A 19,594-nucleotide genomic window follows, 5' to 3' on the forward strand; every position below is an offset into this window, starting at 1 on the left:
CTTGCTTGTTCTGGCTTCTTTTAGTAGTGAGTAACTGTCTGGAGCTAGCGTTGTTTTTTCCCAGTTGATAGCTAGAAGTAGCTCTGTGTTCTTAAGGCTGAAAAGAGTAATTGGCAGGTTTTTGTTTGCCCAGCTGTGTTTCCAGTGGGTTTCTGCCCCTGGTTTTGCAGTGGGTGCATTGGGGTCCCGATGGGCTGTGCTGAAGGCCAGCAGGAGCTCTGCAGGTGACTGTGCCCGTGCTTTCATTCCACCTGCACAGAGAGCATCTGCTTTGGCTGACAGAGTGTGTCATTCCAGCTCCCAGGGCAGGCAGCCACTGGGCATTTCAAGAGCAGAGATCAGCGAGGGTGCCTGCATACAGTTTGTTCATTCATCTGGAGCTCTGGCGCTGACGTTCAGCCACACTGCACAGCACTTGCTGGAGTCAGACATTCAGCTCTTCAGAAAATACTTCTGGGACAGACCTCTTCTTTACCAGGTACCACAGATTTTCTTCATAACTTCCAGCTGCAGACTTTTCAGGTTGGATTTGTTTTCCTTGAGTAGCCTTTTAATTCAAGCTGCTGTGTCACTGATCACCAGCATAATTTCATTATTACTGTTGTGGTCTCTACTTTGTGTAGGTGTAGCACATTGTATGTAGGAGCTGGAGAGTAAGAGGTGTTGAGAACTTTGTCAAAACTTCTTTTGCCTCCCAAGTTGTTTTTTAATCATGGTGGATTCTAAAGGGGGTATATTTCCCTGAAATCTCCGTGTCTTCAATTAAATTGTCATTGTATTTGTGTTTGTATTTTGAAATATTTAATTTAGTTCCATTCTTCTGGTACTGTAATACCTGGGATCCTTTTTCAAGAGCCAACCCTGGTATATTATTTACAGCAGAAATACAGAGTACACACTTTTTCTACAGAGTTTAGTTTAGTTTTTCTTATTTTAATTTAAAATCTCTGAAGCATTGTTGTCATATCCTTTAGGACATCTCTTGATTCAGTAAAATAAAGAGAATGCTTGAATGTATAAGCTCTTTAAGAGCAATACAGATGCTTACCCATGTGTTTAGATTGAGACTGCACAACATACATAAAACTAGTGAGCTAAAAATACACTAAAAAGGTGACTTTTTTTCTGGTCTTGAAATTCACCTTTTCTTTTCCATTCTTAACTTCAGGTTTCATGATTGTGCACTGATTTTCCTCGAATTACATTTATTTAATTTTTAACTTAGAAAATAATTTATATGTTATGTTTAATATAGAAACTTAAGGTGTGGCATACTGTATAGTCCTTATGTATAATCTCATATAACTATATTGTTGGGATTTTGATTTGTTCCAATACAAAAAAGTTACTATCTGTAGTTTGCAGAATCCCTGCTATTTGTGTGTGGCTTTTCCATTGGGACAATAATGAACTCAAAAGGAAAACCAAGATTTTAATCAAGAATGCATTATTATTTATGTGATTGGCTTTTTCTTGCACTCACAAAGCAAGTTTTTCTTTTGTTTAGTCTTTGAAATGGAAAATGAAAGTGTGGCATATTAGGTATTCTCAAAGACTAAGACTCTGAAAGGCTGCAAAATTCTGCATTTAGTATTTTCAGGAAAAAGCCTACTGCCCTGGGTTTGTAGGTTCCCCTTTTGCCATTCCTCTATTTGCAGCAGTCTATGTTCTGTTGTGGGGACCTTATTCCCCTCCTGCTCAGCATTAGTGTTGCAGCACTTTCCATCAAGCTGAAATAGATCAGAATAATTGAGATCACATGGTTTATTTAGTTAATTTCTTATACACAAGCCATTATTTTTGTATTATGTCCAAAAGGAAAGGGAAAGTTAATTTTCCTTCTGTTTCAAACAAGAATTTTGAGCTCTTCAGTTGTATCCAGAGCATTGGGAGACAATTAGGAATTTTTGATAGGTGTTAGAGATTTCACAGCGCATAGTCTTTTTAAAATAGAGGTAGAATTCAGTGGAGTATTCATTTTATTGACAGCAGACTAAGGCTGAACATCTGGTGTCTTGAGACTGTATAAATGACCACATTGCTACTTCATGCTTGAGTCAGAAAGTCATGAGCTGAAGAAAGGGGGCTTTGTCTCAGTTATGGTGGTATATAGTGTTGGATTTGTGGATTTGTGTGAAATTATTGCCTCAGACAGCAGCATGTGTATCCATGCAAGGCAAGCATAATCTTTCTGAAGTATGTTCTTCACTCTCTGCTGTGTCAGTTCTTTCAGTTCCAATTCTATTCCATAGAAGCCCCAGAAGGTTAAAACAAGCTGTCAGTAAGCTAAAGTCACTTGTATGGGAGCCATGCCTTCCATAAGCACTTCAAAAAGTGGAAACTCACAGGTTTTGTGGCCATGCTAGGCAGCAGAGGTGGGGGAGACACCTGAAATTGCTGAGAAAGAATGTGGTATTGCTGAAATTCTGTGTGGCCTTCTTGGGCAGAGATTGCTGTGTGGTAGTGGTGCCTGCCAGTGGGATGGTGTGGCTGGTACATTGTGCACCTCCAGTGGAGACCTAGACATCACAAGAAGGTGATCCATGGGGCAGTCCTAGCTGCTGAGGGCAGCACAGCCAGTGCAGGGCAGAGGTCCTCTGTCAAGAGAGCTCTGGGGACTGATGGACTCATTTTCAATATGTCAGAGGAATGAAAGAAACCAGAAAGGGCAAGCCAGGATAATCATCCAAAATTACTAAGGTCACTTATAATCATTCAAGTAATTTCTTTTGCCTGGTTATGGACAGATTTAATAATTTCTCAGCTTTCTTTTGATGTTTTCTGCCTGACAGGTGGTGGATTGGGAAACAGCAAGAGATAAGCAGAGAAAAATGCAACTTGCCCCACTGAGGTGGGGCTTCATGGCTTTCAAATTAGTTTGGCTGCAGTATTCAGCCCAGGGTTATCCCTGGCTTTTTCTTCCTTGCTCAGGTTACCATGTCTTTTCTCTGTTTGCAGATTGGCAAATACACAGGCAGTCTACTAGAGGGAAAGACTAGAAGTAAGCTGAGTAGTAGGTGAAAGGACACTTGTTTTTAATTTCTGAGAGTAATTTCTAAAACAGGAGTCTGTATCCCAGCCCCCTCTTCCTTTTGAGCAGGAGAGATATAGTTGGTGTATATCTAAAGGAGGTAACAGCCTGGCCAGGGACCACAAACATGGGGAGTGTCTCCTGGCTTCCAGACTGTGTTTATCATGTAGTTGGTGTTTAGTCCTTTGTATTACCTATTCATCACAGTTGCTTGATTTACAGGGATGCTTTTAGCATAAACTAGACTTCTGAACAGAGCTGTTGTGCAAAGCTGCTGTGCTGCCTTTCTCATAGTGAAGATTGTGAGCAGTGAAGTGCAAATGGTAAATCTGTTCCTTTAGATCTTTAGTGTAGTAAGCAGGAGGTGATTTTTCTCTGTAGTTAAACATATTTTGCTGGTTTCCCTCTTGAGAGATTGCTGTCAGTTTCCTCTGGAAGGCAGCCAATAAAATATTCCTTGTGGAATCTCCCCGTCCTTTCAGTTATGCTTATAACCTAAGTGTTTGCTAGTCTTAAATATTGTTCTTGAGTTTTCAGATAAATGTCATGGGCATCAAATACAGTTACTGTAATTTTTATTTTTATTTTTTTTTATTTTTTTTTATTAGAGTATTAATTCAAATGAAGTTGAGACAGTGGAAGGTCCAAAAATGCCCTGCAGTACAACACGCTCTGTAGAAGGTACAGTTTTTTGTTCCATATAATGTTGCAATCTTTGAAAGCTCTAGAAGGCTCTGTTGGCACAGATTCTTACACTATATGCTCATTCAGAAAGATCATGTTTCATATGGTTTTAGAGACCTGTTATTAGAGAACAGTGGAATAGGTGAGTCATACATTACAAGAGTTTTGTAAATCATGATGCTCCCTACAGAGAGTTGATTTTCCAATGTCAGACTGAAACTGTTCACAAAACATTATAATTTATAGTGACTGGAAAAGCCTTAATTTAATTCCATTTTAAGAGCTAGAAACACGTGAGGTGGTTCCAGGAGAGGGCAGTGTTTAACTGAATGAACTCTCCTGCAAATTCCAGTAAAGGCTAATGAGTTAATAACTATAGAAAAGAGTAAAGATTTGTTTGGGTAGTTTTGGGATCCAGCCTATACTTCTTAATGTGGCAAAATCCTCATTTGTCTCCATTAGACACCATTTTGGTGAGCAGTTTACCTCAGCAAGGATTGTGGGACTGCTTTGGGTGAGAATGCTCTTTCATTACTGAAATACCTCCCTGTGTACCTCAGAGCAAACGTGTCTTAGAGCTGAAGAGAAAATCACAAAAAAGGATCATTCCTCAGCATTACAAGTGAGAGGCTTGGGGTCTTATATGTGATTCTTAGGAATGAATTGAAAGTTTATACCAGTTGTCCATTTGCTTCTGAGGCTGGTGTTGTACATATGGATAAAGCAATAAGCTGAAAACTGGGAGCTCTGTGAGAGGCTCAGTCATGCTCTTCATGCTCTGGAGACAACCTCACTTGAGGACAGCAGAAATGTGAGCACCTGCATGAACTGCTGCAGGACCAGGACCAGAGGAAGGGAAAGGATGGGGACTAATTCAAGGGGCATCAGCTAGTAACTTCAAGTAAATGGGTAAAATGCCATGTATTTAAATGTGTATGCTGCCATTGCTAGTGCTGACAAAACAGTGTTATACCCAGCTTTTCTGTAGGTGCTCAGGCAACAAGTGCTTTGTGTGTTCTTGCCATTAGAAGCTAAATTGGCAGGGAAATAACAAGCAGTTATTAGCATTTACGAGCTATATATCTGTTATTGTAAGTGCAAATGAGAATTTATTATATGGATTTGTCAATGACCTTGGTGACACAGTGTGGAAATGAATTTACTCTGGGTGTTCACCTAGTGCTGTACTCTGATCAGGGTGATCTTTATGCTGCTCCTTGGGGATAGAAAGTGAATAGCCTTCATTGGCAGCATTATATGTGGCAGTCACTTGGCCAGTGTGACAGTGGTGATGGTTACTTTGATATTTTTCACAAAAAGCAGTTTTAACTTGGTCTGACTTGCACAAGCAGAATGCAAACACCAATGGGTATTCACAGCCCAGAGAGAGTGAAGAGTCTCCTCTTCAGTACATCTATTCTCATTTTGGATTCTGATAAGCAGCTGAGATATTTGGCATAAGCACACTTAGCTATTTGTGTTTTCAATGGAAGCTGTACACTTTTGTACCTTCATGCATCAGAGTTACTTTGTATCTGTTTTTTTTTTATTTTTTAAAATTAATTTCATTTCCACACCTGGAAGAGCATGTTTTCTAAGTGTTCAGGACTAACAGAAACAGATTGTAGTAAACATACTAGCATGTTTTATGCTCTGTGATATCTACTTGTAGACATGAGAAGTCTGCAACTACAATTTGTACAGTGTTAGGCAACAAAACTTTTTCTTCTTCTTATATTTCAATATTTAATCAGTTACCATATTCCTGTAAAGAAGACTGTTTTCTAACCACCAAGTGAAAAAAATGACAAATCATGGAATGGTGGTTACTGGTGACTAGTGGCTTGTCTTACAATTTCCATTTGCCAGTGTTCAGGAGATCAAAAGAACTTTGTTAGAGATTGACTTAAAATTGTTGCTGCTGGAAGCAAAAATTATATGAAATGATTATGCTTTTTACTACATTCTGAGTTGCATGCACTGAACTCTTTTATAAGGTGTCTGCTAAGTTCAGGACTTTATTTTGGCACATTCATGTCATGAAAGTATCCCCCTCGGATTTTAAAACTGCTGCCACTCCAAGGAGCAGTAGCTACTCACTTCTAAAGTCAAGATCAACAGACCTTTATAAGCCAATGCTTTCAGAAGCCCTGAGATGTTAATGAGAAGAGGTTGATACAGCTGTGTGCTTCCTCTTGTGAAATGCCATCATATGAAAGCAGTGGGTCAGTGTAAGGTGATGCTGCTAGCTTGATCTCCCACAGCAACTTAAATTCAAGTATGTGGAGTGATACATTACCCTGACAGGATGAAGAACAAAAATTAAAATAGGTGGTATTTTGGCTAATTTTATGGTTTGTGCTTTTTTCCCTTTTCTGACTTTGAAATTCCATGCCCATGAGTTGACAGAATACTGTTACCTGGAAGATAAGCCAATTGTTGCTACAATATATATTATCTAGAGAAGATGGCTTTTTACTTCTGAGAACTGAGGAACTGAATAATCATAATGCCAACTGCATGTCAGTACTGTGAAAAAGTCTTCTCATGGAAGGTTTAAACCACTTACAGAAGAAATAGTGTGTTCCTACTAGCTGAAAGGTGCTGTCTGGAATGTTTAGTTTGACAGCACCAGGGATTTTGTGCTCTGTGTTTGAGTTGTATTAGAATGCAAGGGAAGAGATATATACATGTGAGTGCTGCAGGAGGTTTAACTAAAGAAAGTGGATTAATTCAAAATGAATGATGGTGGTGCTGATCAGCATGGACCCAGTCCTAACTCCTGCCAGTGTCTAGGGCCCTGCAGAGGTCAGGGACAGCAGGTTGCAGTGGGCCCATACTGCATTCCAGAACCCCATGTCCAAGAGACCTGCAGCTCAGGTGGGTTTCTTTTTTGCTGAGGATTGTGTTATTTAGGTTAACATGCAGCTGTCTGTGAATTGTTTTTCCCAAGATATACTGATATAACCCTTTTTTTTTTTAAATTTGAGTGTATATTTTGTTCAATGTCAGACCCCTCAAGGCACCCAATGCTGACTGTTGGAGCATATTTAGTTTAACTGTTTGCTGAAGCAGGAGAAGTGAAGAGGGTATCTGAGAACAGATATGAACCTGGAGTTGAAAGATTCAGTATAAGATGAAGCATTTTTACCATGATGACTCTGTCTATATAATTTCAGTTTAATTTTATTTAAAAATATGTTTGCTAAATAATAACATTCCTGTAAGCAGGAATGATGCTTGTGTTCATCTACATTCCTGTATCCAAATTACTCTTTGCTGTTTCACTGTAGTTCTTCAGGGTGTGTTTGGGCAAAACTTGAAAAGTGTGGGAGATGTTTTTTGGTGTTTTTTTGGCATTACTCTGTCCTTCTCCACATCCCTTGGAAGAAAATAGAAACAAAAGCACAAACAAACAAACAAACAAAAGAGCAACAGAAGTGAAGAATTTTTTTTTTTTTTTTACTTTTTGGGTTAAAAATGTGAAGTCAAATTTCAGAAAATGCATGACATCCCCGCAGAAGAAAAGCTCTGTGGCATTGGCGTGAGGCACAGTCCTGGGAGTGCTGATTTTCTGAGCGTGTGAGGGTTAATCTGTGTGAACATAGCTGTGACACTAACACAGCACTTGTTGTGCACCCAGCTTGCATGCTGCCCACGGGATCGCTGCTGCAGGGAGATGCGTGCTCTGCCCATGTCCATTGTTCTGGCCTGCCTGCCTGCCTGCCTTCTGTGTCCCCTTTCCTACTTGGAAAAGGAGACAGACAGGCAGAAGAAACCAAAGCAGACCCAAACTGAATTTCCTGGTTATTAAAGGCAGCAATCTTTGCTCTTGCAGGTCCTGTGAGCTTGGCATCTGATGAGTTGTCCCAGGATGATACAAAGGTACAGATTTCACCTTTTACCAAAAGCTACACTTTATTTAGGCTGAGAAGCAGCAATCTCTGCATGCAGCTAACAGAGCTAAGAAATAAATTCTAGCCTGACAGGCAATATTTCTTGCTATTTCTAGGCTGCAGGAGTGTGTGTGTGGATAATTATTATTTGAAAGAGCTTGTTGTGTAGTTGTGGGCTGGAAATCTGGGTTGCAGAAGCAAGCTCTGCTTTTGGACCAGAAACCTCTTGTATTTATGGTGAAGCTGACTGCCTTTGGGGAGTTTGCAGCTGCCAGTTTGGGGTTAGCACCACACTTATGTCTAGCATAAATTTCATCTTTGAGACAGCATGGTTCACTACATCTGGAAAGTTAGTCTCTGAGAAAGTCTTTTTGGGTAACTATGAGTCCTTAACTGGACTAATGGGAATAATGCCTGATGCAAAAATACCTCCAAGTAGATGACAATGGGAATTTGCAGTATCTAAACAGCTTTTAGGAGAGACCAAAATATGTGAGAAGTGCCATTACAACTGCATTTCTGTGAGTCTTATTTGATCTCTAGTCTTATATTCTACTTTTTTTAAAATATGCATTTGTTTACAAAACTAGAACATCTTTGTATTGGTATTTCTTAAACACCTTTTAAAACAGGAGCTTGATTAGTATCTCAGTGGGTATACAGCTAAAATAGTAATTTAGATTGAGAGAAGCAATATCTGGTTAAAGCAGGTTAATCTGGTAAAAGTGATATCAATACCAAGTGACTACTATTTGTTTTAGGTTCTTTTAATAAGATTTGAATGGAGTGGAATATTGCTGAGCTGACACGTTAGGAAATTTTTATAAATGTGGTGACCTGTTAAAGCTTTTTTTTTTTTTGGTTGCTTGGGCTTTTTTATTACCAGCTGTACAGAAGATTGTCCATTTGTTTGGAAGTCACGTGTTGATATTGCAATCTGTGGCATCTCAGAATTAAATCTGCAGTATGCACACATTTTGGAGTTTATGTTGAAAGTGTGTGTTGAAGCAGAGTGTTGCAGCTCATGAGCCTTGCTGGGGGGAAAAGATTCTGGTCCCATATTGATTGTCTCTTGTTTTGATCTAGCAGAAATGCTATAATGAACCTAAAATGAATTAACTGTGATATTTCTACAGGTATGAACAGCTCAGGCATTAGAAATATTTCTAATCTTAGAAAATACTGCTGTTTCCTCCAGAGCACTTTATATTGGCTAGTCAGAGCACAATTAAACTTTGTAAGAGCAAAACAGGCTGAAAATTGAAGTTTGCAAGGGAAGTATGATATGGTTTGGTATCTCCTTTGTTTATGGTTAGGATTTGAGCCCTTAGGGTTCATTTGCATATGGAGTTAGCATGCCATATCAGTAACATTTATGGGAACGTATAAAACGAAGTGGCTGCTGCTTGACAGTGTTTTAACTGAATTCTGAAAGCCTATAGCACAGTTTACAACAAAGCTAGTTATATAAATATAACTATTTGTCTTCAGAGATACAACTCAATTTTTCTCTTTCTAGCCTTTCCGAGACTCTGGGGTTCCTTCTAAAGAAAATGAAGATTGTGTCTTGTTGGGCATAGGTAAGAAAGAATTAAAAATTTTGACTTTCCAAAAGCTACTGATAGATAGTGTCATGCCAGTTACACAGAAGGCAGTTTCTTTAAAAGAGGTGAAGGTAATTGACATTGCAGAGTAACTTGCTGAAAGATCAACCAGCTGTACCTGTGTCAGAGAGGGAGCCTCTTTTGTCTCTAGCAGACATAGGTGGTATATCCAACAGTATTGTGATACCAGAACTTTTCAGTAATGTGAAGGCTGTTGTAGAAACAACCACCTTGAAAATATTATCTGGTAGAGCCAACATATGGGACTGAACCCATATATATGACTGAAGGTGGAATGAAGTCTGCAGAAATGTTTAAATGCCCCAGTGAGTTGTGGGCCTGGTAGGAGAATATATGGATGTGCTAGGCAGCACATTGAGAGACTGAAACTCTCTGGAAAGGTATTTTCAAGATTTGTGGAAAGCTGCAAGAGCAATATGCAAGCATAGGCTCGTGGCAAGCGCAGCAAGCTGGAAAATACTATGGGTAACTAAGCTCTGCAAGTGGGAGCTGCTGTGCCAGGCAGAGACTGCTAATCTGACATCACTGGCCTCTGGTCCAGCACTGAGCTCAGAAAGAACAGCCCACATGGAGCCATTCTGTATGCAGAGTTTGGTGCTGCAAAGTGAAGACCCACTTTGTTTGTGCAGAAAGAAAGGGGATAGATATGTGTGCATATGTTAGAGGGAAATGAGCTGATGTAAACTCAGACACAGTTCTAAGATAAGAAGCTGGCAGATTATTTTATTATCTCTCACTAAATCAGCAATAGATAATCAGTAATCTATGGTTTTAATTAGTGTTATGCCAAATTCCTGGATTTCAGCTATTTAAAGATGTTTGTCTCACTGTCCCATATAGGGAATACAAGAGCTTCATAAGGGAATTGGGACTAGTAGTAAAAACACTAGTATTCATAGTCACTCTAACTTTAGTGCTTTTGAGAATAGGACACTGTACCACTCTTTGCTTTGCTCAAAAATGCAAGATATGTGGGATAGTAGTACTCATGTGTTCAAATCTGTTTTGTCAAGCAAGACCAAAGTATTGGACTGTATCTCAGTGTAGGAGTGTGTGGAGTCACTGGGGAGTGATTATGGTTTGTTAGTATGAAAGCCACATTTGCTCCTGTCTTTGTTCCAGTTATACCATCTGGACAGAACATAAAGTAGTTTAGAAGCTGACAAAGTAGAAGTTCTCCCCCTGAAATGATAGCTGATATTTCTTTTTCTTACTCCTGAAATACTTTTTCCATCTAAAGCATCATTTGTACAGAATTGCTTGAGACAGCTGAAACAGAAGCCAGGCCCTCTGGCTTCAGACCTGCTCATTCTCTGATGCTTGAGTGGGCAGCTGCATCAGACCCTGAGTCCTCTTGGAGGAACAAGAGACTTTGGCCATGGTTTGTACTGTTAGGAGTATTAGTAGTGTAGATTTTTAGAGGAGTTAAGAGGGTAAAAAGAGTGGTGAATTTGCATATGATTTGGACAAGTTTTAAGTGATTAAAATTTGATTTAAATAACTTTTCTTAGGCATCTTATTTGCATATAAAATAAAATTGTAACAAAGATATATGTAGATATACATACATGTGCTCATACATATGTGCACATGAAGTGTGCCCTGGGCACAGGATCATCTTAAATTAAACAAAGAAAAGTTCCTTGTAATGACACCTGTTTGAGAAAGAACCAACCCATTGTTGCCCCCTATATCTTAATTACATTAGAGCACATTTGAGAAGTTGACTTGAAAAGCTGCAGTGAAATAAGTTCTACTAGCTTTAGACATCTCTGTGACAGAGTTTGGTTGCCCTGTGTGAGCAGCATGGACTTGCTGCTGGTCACACTGTGGGCTGTCCTTGCCCATCTCCGGGTTGTGCACTCAAGTTGGCCAAAGCACTCATCACATAGGCATCCAGTGGGATTTTGCCTTTGAACTCAGCAGGGCTTGGAAGGCCTCCAGTGAGCGCCATGTATGAGATCTGATGGGGTTGAATTGCAGGCAAGGGAATGAGAGGACTGTTGGGTGTGCAATAAAAAGTGGAAGTGGGGAGCGATGAAGAAGTATGGAAATGGAGTTTGGTGACAGCCAGAAATTTGTAAGTTCACCAAAGCTTTGTTTACTGTTTTATTTGAATGTTAAAACCAGCATATGTTCTAACCTGACTCATTTAACCATATTGCTAAATATCTTATTTTTCTTACCCTGAATTGTTTTAAACTATTAAAAAAAGAAAAAAAGTTTGTTTGGCAGTGCTGATAAATGGCAGTGGTTTTGGCAGGAGAAGCACACAGTGGGGGATAAGAAGAGAAATTCAAAGAGTTGTCAGTGGGGGAGAGGGAAATAGCTAAGGGGGATTGAATGAAGAAGAATGAATAGAAACAAGCAAACATGGGAATGTCACTAGTAGCTGGATGTGTAAATCAAAGAGGACTTGGAAAAGTGGGAATGCGTGTGCTCTTTGCATGGGGATACAAAGTCCCCCACTTCTGTTTCTCACTTCTTTTTCTATGTGGTTCTTGCTTTAGAAATCCCTACCAAAAATCAATGTTGCCACGGAATGGTTTTGATTGGAAGGGCCCTTTGAAGTAGCAGTGGCTGCTGGAAAGGCTCTCCTGTTCCTGCTCTCTGTGCTCTTCCTCAGACATCCCTTCCAAGCATGTCGATAATTACGACTCTTTCTCCACAGAGTTTGGGAAGTGCATTTGCAGAAGAGCTTTCGGGGTCTGGTAGGTGCTAAAAGGGCACCAACTCTCTTTCCTCCCTGATTTCTTCATATTAGGGTTAGGACCTGGCTGCCTTAGGCACCAGGTCTAGTAGAGAGTCTTGTAGTTTGGTTTTGAGAATTGTGGTTCAATTTTTCTTATGCAAGATGTTTCTCATCCTCCAGAATCTCTGGAAAGCTCCAGGCTTATCAGTCCAGGGAGTGTGATGGGTCAATGAGAAGCCAAGAAGAGGATGAATTTTGGGTTTTCACTATTTAAGAATGGAAGGAATAGGAGCAGGGCACAACAGGATGCTAGACCATGCTTAACAGGAGGCTGTAGGGAGACACTCCACTGCTAGTTACACCTGCCAGTGTTCTTTACCTTCTTGCTGTCTCCCTTGGAAATTGTTAGAGATCTGTTTCATGTTTACAAGAGAAAAAACTGCTAAACAAAACCTAAAACCAAGCAACCAACCCAACTTCTGCACTTTTAAATTTTTTTCATTGACGGTAAGTGTGCTGGAAATATTGATAGAAAACCGATATCTGGTTGGGAAGAGCAAATAAAGAAATAAATGGAAAACAACATTTTTTTTTTTCACTTTCAATATTATGCATGTGTCATATTGCCAGGCATTGTCATCTTCAGAATCAGCAACCCCATCAGTGTAACCACCATCAGTACATTTTGGGAGAAAGTCTAGGAGGTGACAGCTGTATGCTGTTACTGCTGGACATGTAGCAGTGTGAGCAGGGCATGGGTTTTTAAACATTTATAATTCTTTCCTGTTTTGCATAGCTGGTTGGGAAAGATAATGTTCACATGGCTATTTATAAAGCTGCAAAAGTTTCTCTTTTCCATTAAGCAAAGTGACCCAAACACCCAGTTTTTCTTCCTAAGAAATACAGTTTTTTTTCCCCTCCTAAACTCCCAGAAAGGATGATGACAATAATTTTTCAAATAATTTCCATGATCTCATCTTTATACTGCCAGCAACCTAGTGGTGTCTGTCTCTTCTATTCTGCTTGCTCTGTCAGTGATGAAAAACTCCTGGAATTCATGCCTTGTCAGAGATAAAATTACTGATGCCAAATTTTTGGCAGTTCACTCTGTGACCAGGTAGCTACAAAATATTTTTAGTAGAGTCTGCCCTTTGATTTTCATGATTCCACAGAAATCCCCATTTAACCACAGATCAGTTTAAGGAATAAAACATAATTGCCATAATAATTTTTTTTTCTGTAAACCAATTGCCCTGTAAAATCTGCAGAAAAATCTGGTTTCTGAGTTGCTGTTTTGTTCTTTTTTTTGATTAAATTTCCTCACAATGGTGGGTAAAACTTAAAAGTGGTGGAATTCTTTTTTTCTTTCAAGATAGTAAAAAACATGGTCCTGCTGTCTGGAGTTCTACCTTGGTGCAGTTTTTGTCATGTGTGTAAAATCATTATTCTTTGTACTTACTGTGGTCATATCTTTTGCTCCTCTTTTTGTGTTTGTTTGCTTCTGGCTTTTTTAGGGCAGAATGTTTGCATTTGGAAGCTTTTTGAGTCAAGAATGTCTGTTTTGACACTGCAAGTGCAGGAAATAATTTTATGGTTGCTGATAGGTAAGAGTGAGAGTTAAGTGTTGCCTATTTGAGATAGTTACAGAGAATCCTCACATTCAGGCTGTGCAGATCTATTCTGTTTGCAGTCATTTTTATATTTTCCTAGCAGCTTTCCATCCTATCTTTATGTATGCTTTGAGAGGGGTGAAGCATAGCATTTCTAGCCCAGGACGTACAGACTTCTGCTTCAGTGTCCCTCCTTAACAGATTTCCAGCAAGATTTTGGGCATATCACTCATCTTTTCTCTGCAACAACTTTTAACCAACATTTAAACATGACAGTAACTTGTTTCAGTAGATAAAAGTATGCACATTTGTTTGGAATGTCTATAAATAATGCAATATTGAAGACTGCAAAATAGTTAGGAGCTGCAGAAGACATGGGAAGTCAAATTTTCTTGGGATGTGAGCCTGCACTGAGTTTAATTAAAAAGCCAGGGAGAAATCTGGAAGCAGCAGCATCAGACACTGAAACAAGCTTGTTCTTGTTGCTTGGCGTTTCCTCCACTCTTGATTTTCTGAGGCATTATAATTCAAGTTAACCTCAAAAGGAAGTAAGAAGGAAAGGTAAATCTGCAAGCTACAAACATATGGTTTCTGACAACCCAAAACTTGTTCTCTTCGTCTGCCTAAAATCCCAAACAAATTTAACAACTTAACAACAAAATAACCCTCCATAAAGGCACTTTTAAAAATTTGATGTTTAAATAACCTTTTTTTCCAGCCTGTCTTCTGCCCAGTTTCATTTCATGCTAACATAAATGAGCAATCTGGGATTTATCTGATGTTAAGTTACTCTCTAAATGTGAAATATAACCCAGAAATATATTGTGAAGAAAACAACTGTATTCTTGAGTGTGTACACAAGAAAGCATTTCTCAGCTTTCTTCCTCCTCAAGAGACAGCCTTCCCTTGAAATATTCCCTGAAACACAGAAAATTGGATTTTTAATGAGGTGGTTCTTTGGTGGACTTTTTGGCATCACAGTCTGCCAGTGTGACTGGCAGTGTGAGTGTAGACTCAATAACCAAGTCATTGGCACAATTTCAGTAGAAGTGAGGTCCAGGTCAAAATTTGTATGATTTTACATGAGGCAATATGAGTGCTCCTTGGTCCTGCTCTCATAGGCCTCCATGGAGCTGAAACAAGGAAGACTAATACCTTAGTCTTCAGGCTTTTCCAAATAATCTGTTATTTTAATCGGGGAGCTTTCCATCAGGATACTGGACAAAAAAGCCATGAGCTTTCCACCCACATTTGTTCTGTATTTCCCAGCTAGTCTTTTGATCTGAATAGATACTGGACAAGGAAATAATTTAGGCAAATTATCTCTATATATGCTTTGCTTGCTGGTTGTTTCAAGAGTCAGGGCATACTGACTGCTGCCATGTGAAAATAGTATTAATGATCTTCTTATCCTAAACCCAGCTTGCTCCTTACCCTAGAATGATCTTGATGTTTTTAAAAAGGATAAAAAGGTAAATACTTACCATCAGTCATGAGCTAGACATCAGAAAGGTCTGACTTGGAGAAATGCTGTGAAAACCTACCAGCACTTGAGTGACCTGGACAACATGAAGAGTTTGAGACAAAACCCAAGACGACGCAGTGTGTGTACCCATGGGCTCTCTGGAGCTGTGTTGAGTCAGTATGAGGCACAGGTCGTGTTCTTGACTAAGTTTTGTAAAAATATTGAGCCCTTCTATATCCCAGTCTGATGATTGTTTTCAAAGAATCTTGGAGTACTAGTACAGTTTGCAGAAAGCCATTTCTTTTAACTTTGTGAAGGTACATTGTTTTTCAGTCTATCAGAGAAACAAGCCTGAAGTACCACCACTTACAAACAGTTGCTCTTCAAAAGAGGTACCTATGGCTAAGACTTCTTTGTAGTAGAATGCATTATTCATTGAATACCACAAGCATCATATTTTTATCATTTGTAACAGTGTTATTCTTATTATAGGTGTTCTAAGCGTAGTTGCCACCCTGCTTTCAAAGAAAGCATTAAAAAAAAGTAGCCTTAACAATTAGTTTAGTAATTCACATTACAATTAGAAATGTATCTGCTGGGGAATAGTAAGCATTTAAATAGCATGTATGCAATTTAGATAGCATGGTCTTCTCTCAGTCTGGATGCTTTGCTGCAACACAGTGATTCCATACGCCTTGTCTGGGAAAGATAAAAAGAGAAATCCATTTGGAAATGAATGCAGTTAGGCATAAAAGCTCTTGAACTGGCAGTCCAGCTTAAAGCAATCCAGAAAGCAGTGCACACAAATTGCCTCTGCTTTTCTGCAGCCTGCCATAATTGCAGAGTGTTTCAGTAAACTTGCTGTGATTGGAACAGTGCTTTTGGAGATGGATAGGGTGCTCTGCTGTGCTCAGCAGCGTGTCTGTGAAGGCAGCAGCTTTTCTGTGTTCCTGTCCAGGCTAGTGTCCAAAAATGGCACAAATAAATAAATGAAAAATTGACCCAAAATTCTAGTACTGTATGGTTATCTTATATTTTTCATTATTATTTCTGTTATCTGTCTACACAACATCTATAGAAGGTCTACTTGTTATGGTAAAAGAGGTCCCTAATGTGGATGAGTTTTGTCATCAGGTGTTTGAATGGAAGAGTGAAGAACAGAGCATGAGGGGGAGGGATATGTGAGTGAGAGGTTTGTGGACTGGGGGTCAGGGCCATTTAACCTCATGTCAGAATGTGGCCAGCTTTAATACCCAATTCACCTAGGACTGCACTTTCCTGGGAATGCAAATTCTGCTGCTTTAAACTTGTGGTGGAGGAAGAGACTCTGTGATGCTGAATGGTTATGATCCTTCAATCTGTTGAAACCTGTGGCTTCATCAGGGTTGAAAGCATGGAAAATAGGCATGTACCTTATTAATGTGTATAAATTATGGAAGGGTGGGTGTCAAGAGGATGGACTAGGATCTTTTTCAGTGGTGTCAGGCAACAGGGCAGGAGGCAGTGGGGCAGAAACTGATGCACAGGAAATTCCACCTGAACTTGAGGAAGAACTTCTTTACTGTGGATGTGGATGACTGTGCATGGGAACAGATTGCCCAGAGAGTGTGGAGTCTCCCTCACTGGGGATATTCAAGAACCATCTGTGCACAATCCTGTGCCCTGTGCTCTGGGCTCCCCTGAGCAGGGAGATTGGACCAGGTGATCATTGTGGTCCCTCCCAACCTAACCCATCCCAGGGTTCTGTAATTCTCCTTGCAGGGAAGTCATGCAGTGCAAGAAACTGTGTTCTTCCTTCCCCTGTGCTGTTCCCTCCCTGCCCTTCCCAGGTCTGATCCCCTCTGGGTGCTGCAGTGTGGGTAGGCTGCCACAGGGTGCTGGAAAGGGAGATGGAATCTACCAAATACTGCCATAACATTGGGTAGTGATAATGAGCAGTGACTGCCTGCACCATTTGAAATCCACTGCTGAACAGTTTAAACCCCAAGCTGCTGTGTTACTTGTGGGAGACCTCTGTTTGCAAAATAAGAAAATAATGGGCCAGTTCCTTAAACCAATTGTCTGAATCTTCCATCAGAAACTTAGCAATACCGAAGATCACAAAAACAAGTGGAGGAGGTTATCAACTAAGATCTCAAGGTTCTGGGCTCGGTTCTCTGTTCTTCAGTGATCAGTTCATTAAGGATTTGCGAAAGGGAGAGAGACAATAGCAATGTGGCAAAGCTTTTCTAACTATTCCTGTATAAACTTCCATAAGAAAGATCCCAGTCTTTAGTAAAGAAGATAAATGATAAAACTAATGTCTGTGACAAACCATCCTTCATGACCTTTGAAGATGTTGACAGTCTGCATTGCATCATTGTAGTGGGCAAATAGAGTGTTACAGCTGGAGGTGCCAAGTCCCTGGCATCTGGTTGGAAATGTTTTCCTTTTAGTTGCCTTTAATTCATATTTGCTGAGTCTTGTTAAGTATATTGTAGGGTAAAGCATATAGTTTGTCTAGGTATATTGTCTGATCCTCTCTGTGGGAAGATATGCTCTAATTAGTGAGAACAATGTAATGAAGAAGGTAGGGAAGCCACGTGTGCCTGTGGATCACAGAGAACAGTGGTGAAGATCACCTAACCCCTTCTATACCACTTTATCTCGTCAGATGCTTTGATGTACTTTGGGAAAGGATTGCAGGCTCTGTTGGGCCTGGGACAGTGTCAAGCTGGGGGAAATAAATTTCATTGTTGATATCAGGGGAGACTCTTCCCGGAGCTAAGTGAACAGGATGTTTTTGGTAGAGCTTTTGTTCTGGCAGCTCTCATCCTACCTGTGCCTGAAAGTGACCCTCTCCAGCTCTGTTTGTGGAGCTGTTAACCACATTTTCCATCCTGTCTATGTCCCTTTTCCATCAGAGGAGGGGGCAGTGGCTCAGAGGTGTCCCCTTCTGCTCTGCCTGAGACAGAGAGCTGCCAGGTGTGGTTTAGCAGTGTTTGGGGAGAGGCAGCCCACCCACTCAGTGCCACAACGCTGTTCACGTGTGGGGAGGCAGCAGTGCCCTTGCACGGAGTCTGCGGATGTGGTGACATTCCTTTGCTTCCTTCCGTCTTGCCATGAGCCACAGGAATGGTCAGACAATAGACAATACACTGTACTATCTCTGAAAAACATTTAGATTTTATGAATGTATTTTGGTAAGCATTGGTTGAAAGTATTTAAGGCATTACATTATTTATCAAAAGTGTTAGCCTTAGATAATATGGATAAACCCCCACAGCTGCTCTTTATCTCCTCACATCTGTACCTTGGTACATACAATGAAAAATATGTTTTCAGTGGAAAGTGAGGTTAATATTTTCCAGAAAAAAGCACTTTTTATCTTGTAAGAGGCCAGATCTCTGCAGTAGCTGCCTGGAAATGCCAGTACTTTAGAAAGAAGGAGTGGCAGGTGAAAAGTGTGCTGGATCATCCTACAAAGTACAAGAAACAAAATATTTTTGGTCAAGGACTGTAGGGCAAAGCCCTTCTTTGTGGCAAAGAACAGCATGACATCTTTCATGGTTGCATAAAGGAGTTTTACAAATAAAAAAAAGAAGCCTTTCACAAGGCCCAAACAGAGCAAGTAATGTGAGTGGTATTCAATTAACCCTTCAAAAGTAGGGGTTAAGGTTGATAATTTATCTGCACTTTCAGACTGCAATTGACAAATTCCCATTCAAGATCCTATTCAGGAGAGACTGCAGTATGCAGGTGAAAAGCCTAAGACAAAAAATACATGATAAGCAGTAGGAGAGCATGATCAGGGTTTTATCACTGCAGAAATTTAGTTTTTTGATTCTCTGAGAATTACATAATAAGGCTGCTGTTGAAAAATTATTTAACAATCTTAATTACTCATTTGTGCTAGGATGTTAAATGAACACGGCTTAAGGCGGGGGGAACAGGCAACAACTGAGCAGTCAGGGCAAACATTTATGCAGTGTACAGAGGTCATTCAGGAAAGTAAATGTCTCGGCATGTAAAATATTTTAATGCCATTAAATACATTGGCTGCATTTCCTCATGGTGAGTGTTTTGTTCAGCTCTAGTTACCCCTCCCTGGACTAAACGGAAGTCCAGGAAGACCAATGAGAGTGAGTTGTTTTAGTTGTATCTATAAGTGAAAAAAGCCAGATTTGCAGAAAATATGCACAAGTGGATATGTCATAGAAGTAAGCAAAATTTATCATTTCTCAAAATATAGGACAAAAGAATAATTGATGAAATTAGAGGCGAGAACTTTTAAAACAGCTCTCTAAATTTAAACTGCCCTTTGTCCATGGAACACTGCTGTTTGTGCATGTCTGACACGAAAACTTTTATTCTGGTTGGCGTTAAATATATCCAGTGATCCAGACGGCACTCTCCTGTAGGGAAAAATGCTGTGTAGAGGGGAGATCTCTGTTGAAGCAGTTGGGAAGGCTTTCCTTGCAATGCTCTGCCCTTTTCTCAAGCTGTGGCCATGGTGGGAGGCAGGCAAGTGCCCTGGGTGGTGTGCAGGTGGGAAGGAGTACATCAGTGCCTGCGTTCCTGTATGCCCAGGGGATTTATCAGTGCAACTTGA

The 19,594-nt window shown here is 40.0% G+C and overlaps 1 protein-coding gene across 1 annotated transcript in view; it reads left to right on the forward strand.

The window, feature by feature from the left end:
* Positions 1 to 19,594, forward strand: part of ARHGEF28 (Rho guanine nucleotide exchange factor 28) — a 112,357-nt gene that overhangs the window by 29,221 nt on the left and 63,542 nt on the right. Inside the window, 4 exon segments of the mRNA XM_056514230.1 lie at positions 298 to 478; positions 3,640 to 3,712; positions 7,554 to 7,600; positions 9,131 to 9,191. Of these exon segments, the coding sequence (XP_056370205.1) occupies positions 298 to 478; positions 3,640 to 3,712; positions 7,554 to 7,600; positions 9,131 to 9,191 (362 nt within the window).

Source organism: Oenanthe melanoleuca, chromosome Z (assembly GCF_029582105.1).
Source record: "Oenanthe melanoleuca isolate GR-GAL-2019-014 chromosome Z, OMel1.0, whole genome shotgun sequence".
Classification (NCBI taxonomy): Eukaryota; Metazoa; Chordata; class Aves; order Passeriformes; family Muscicapidae; genus Oenanthe; species Oenanthe melanoleuca.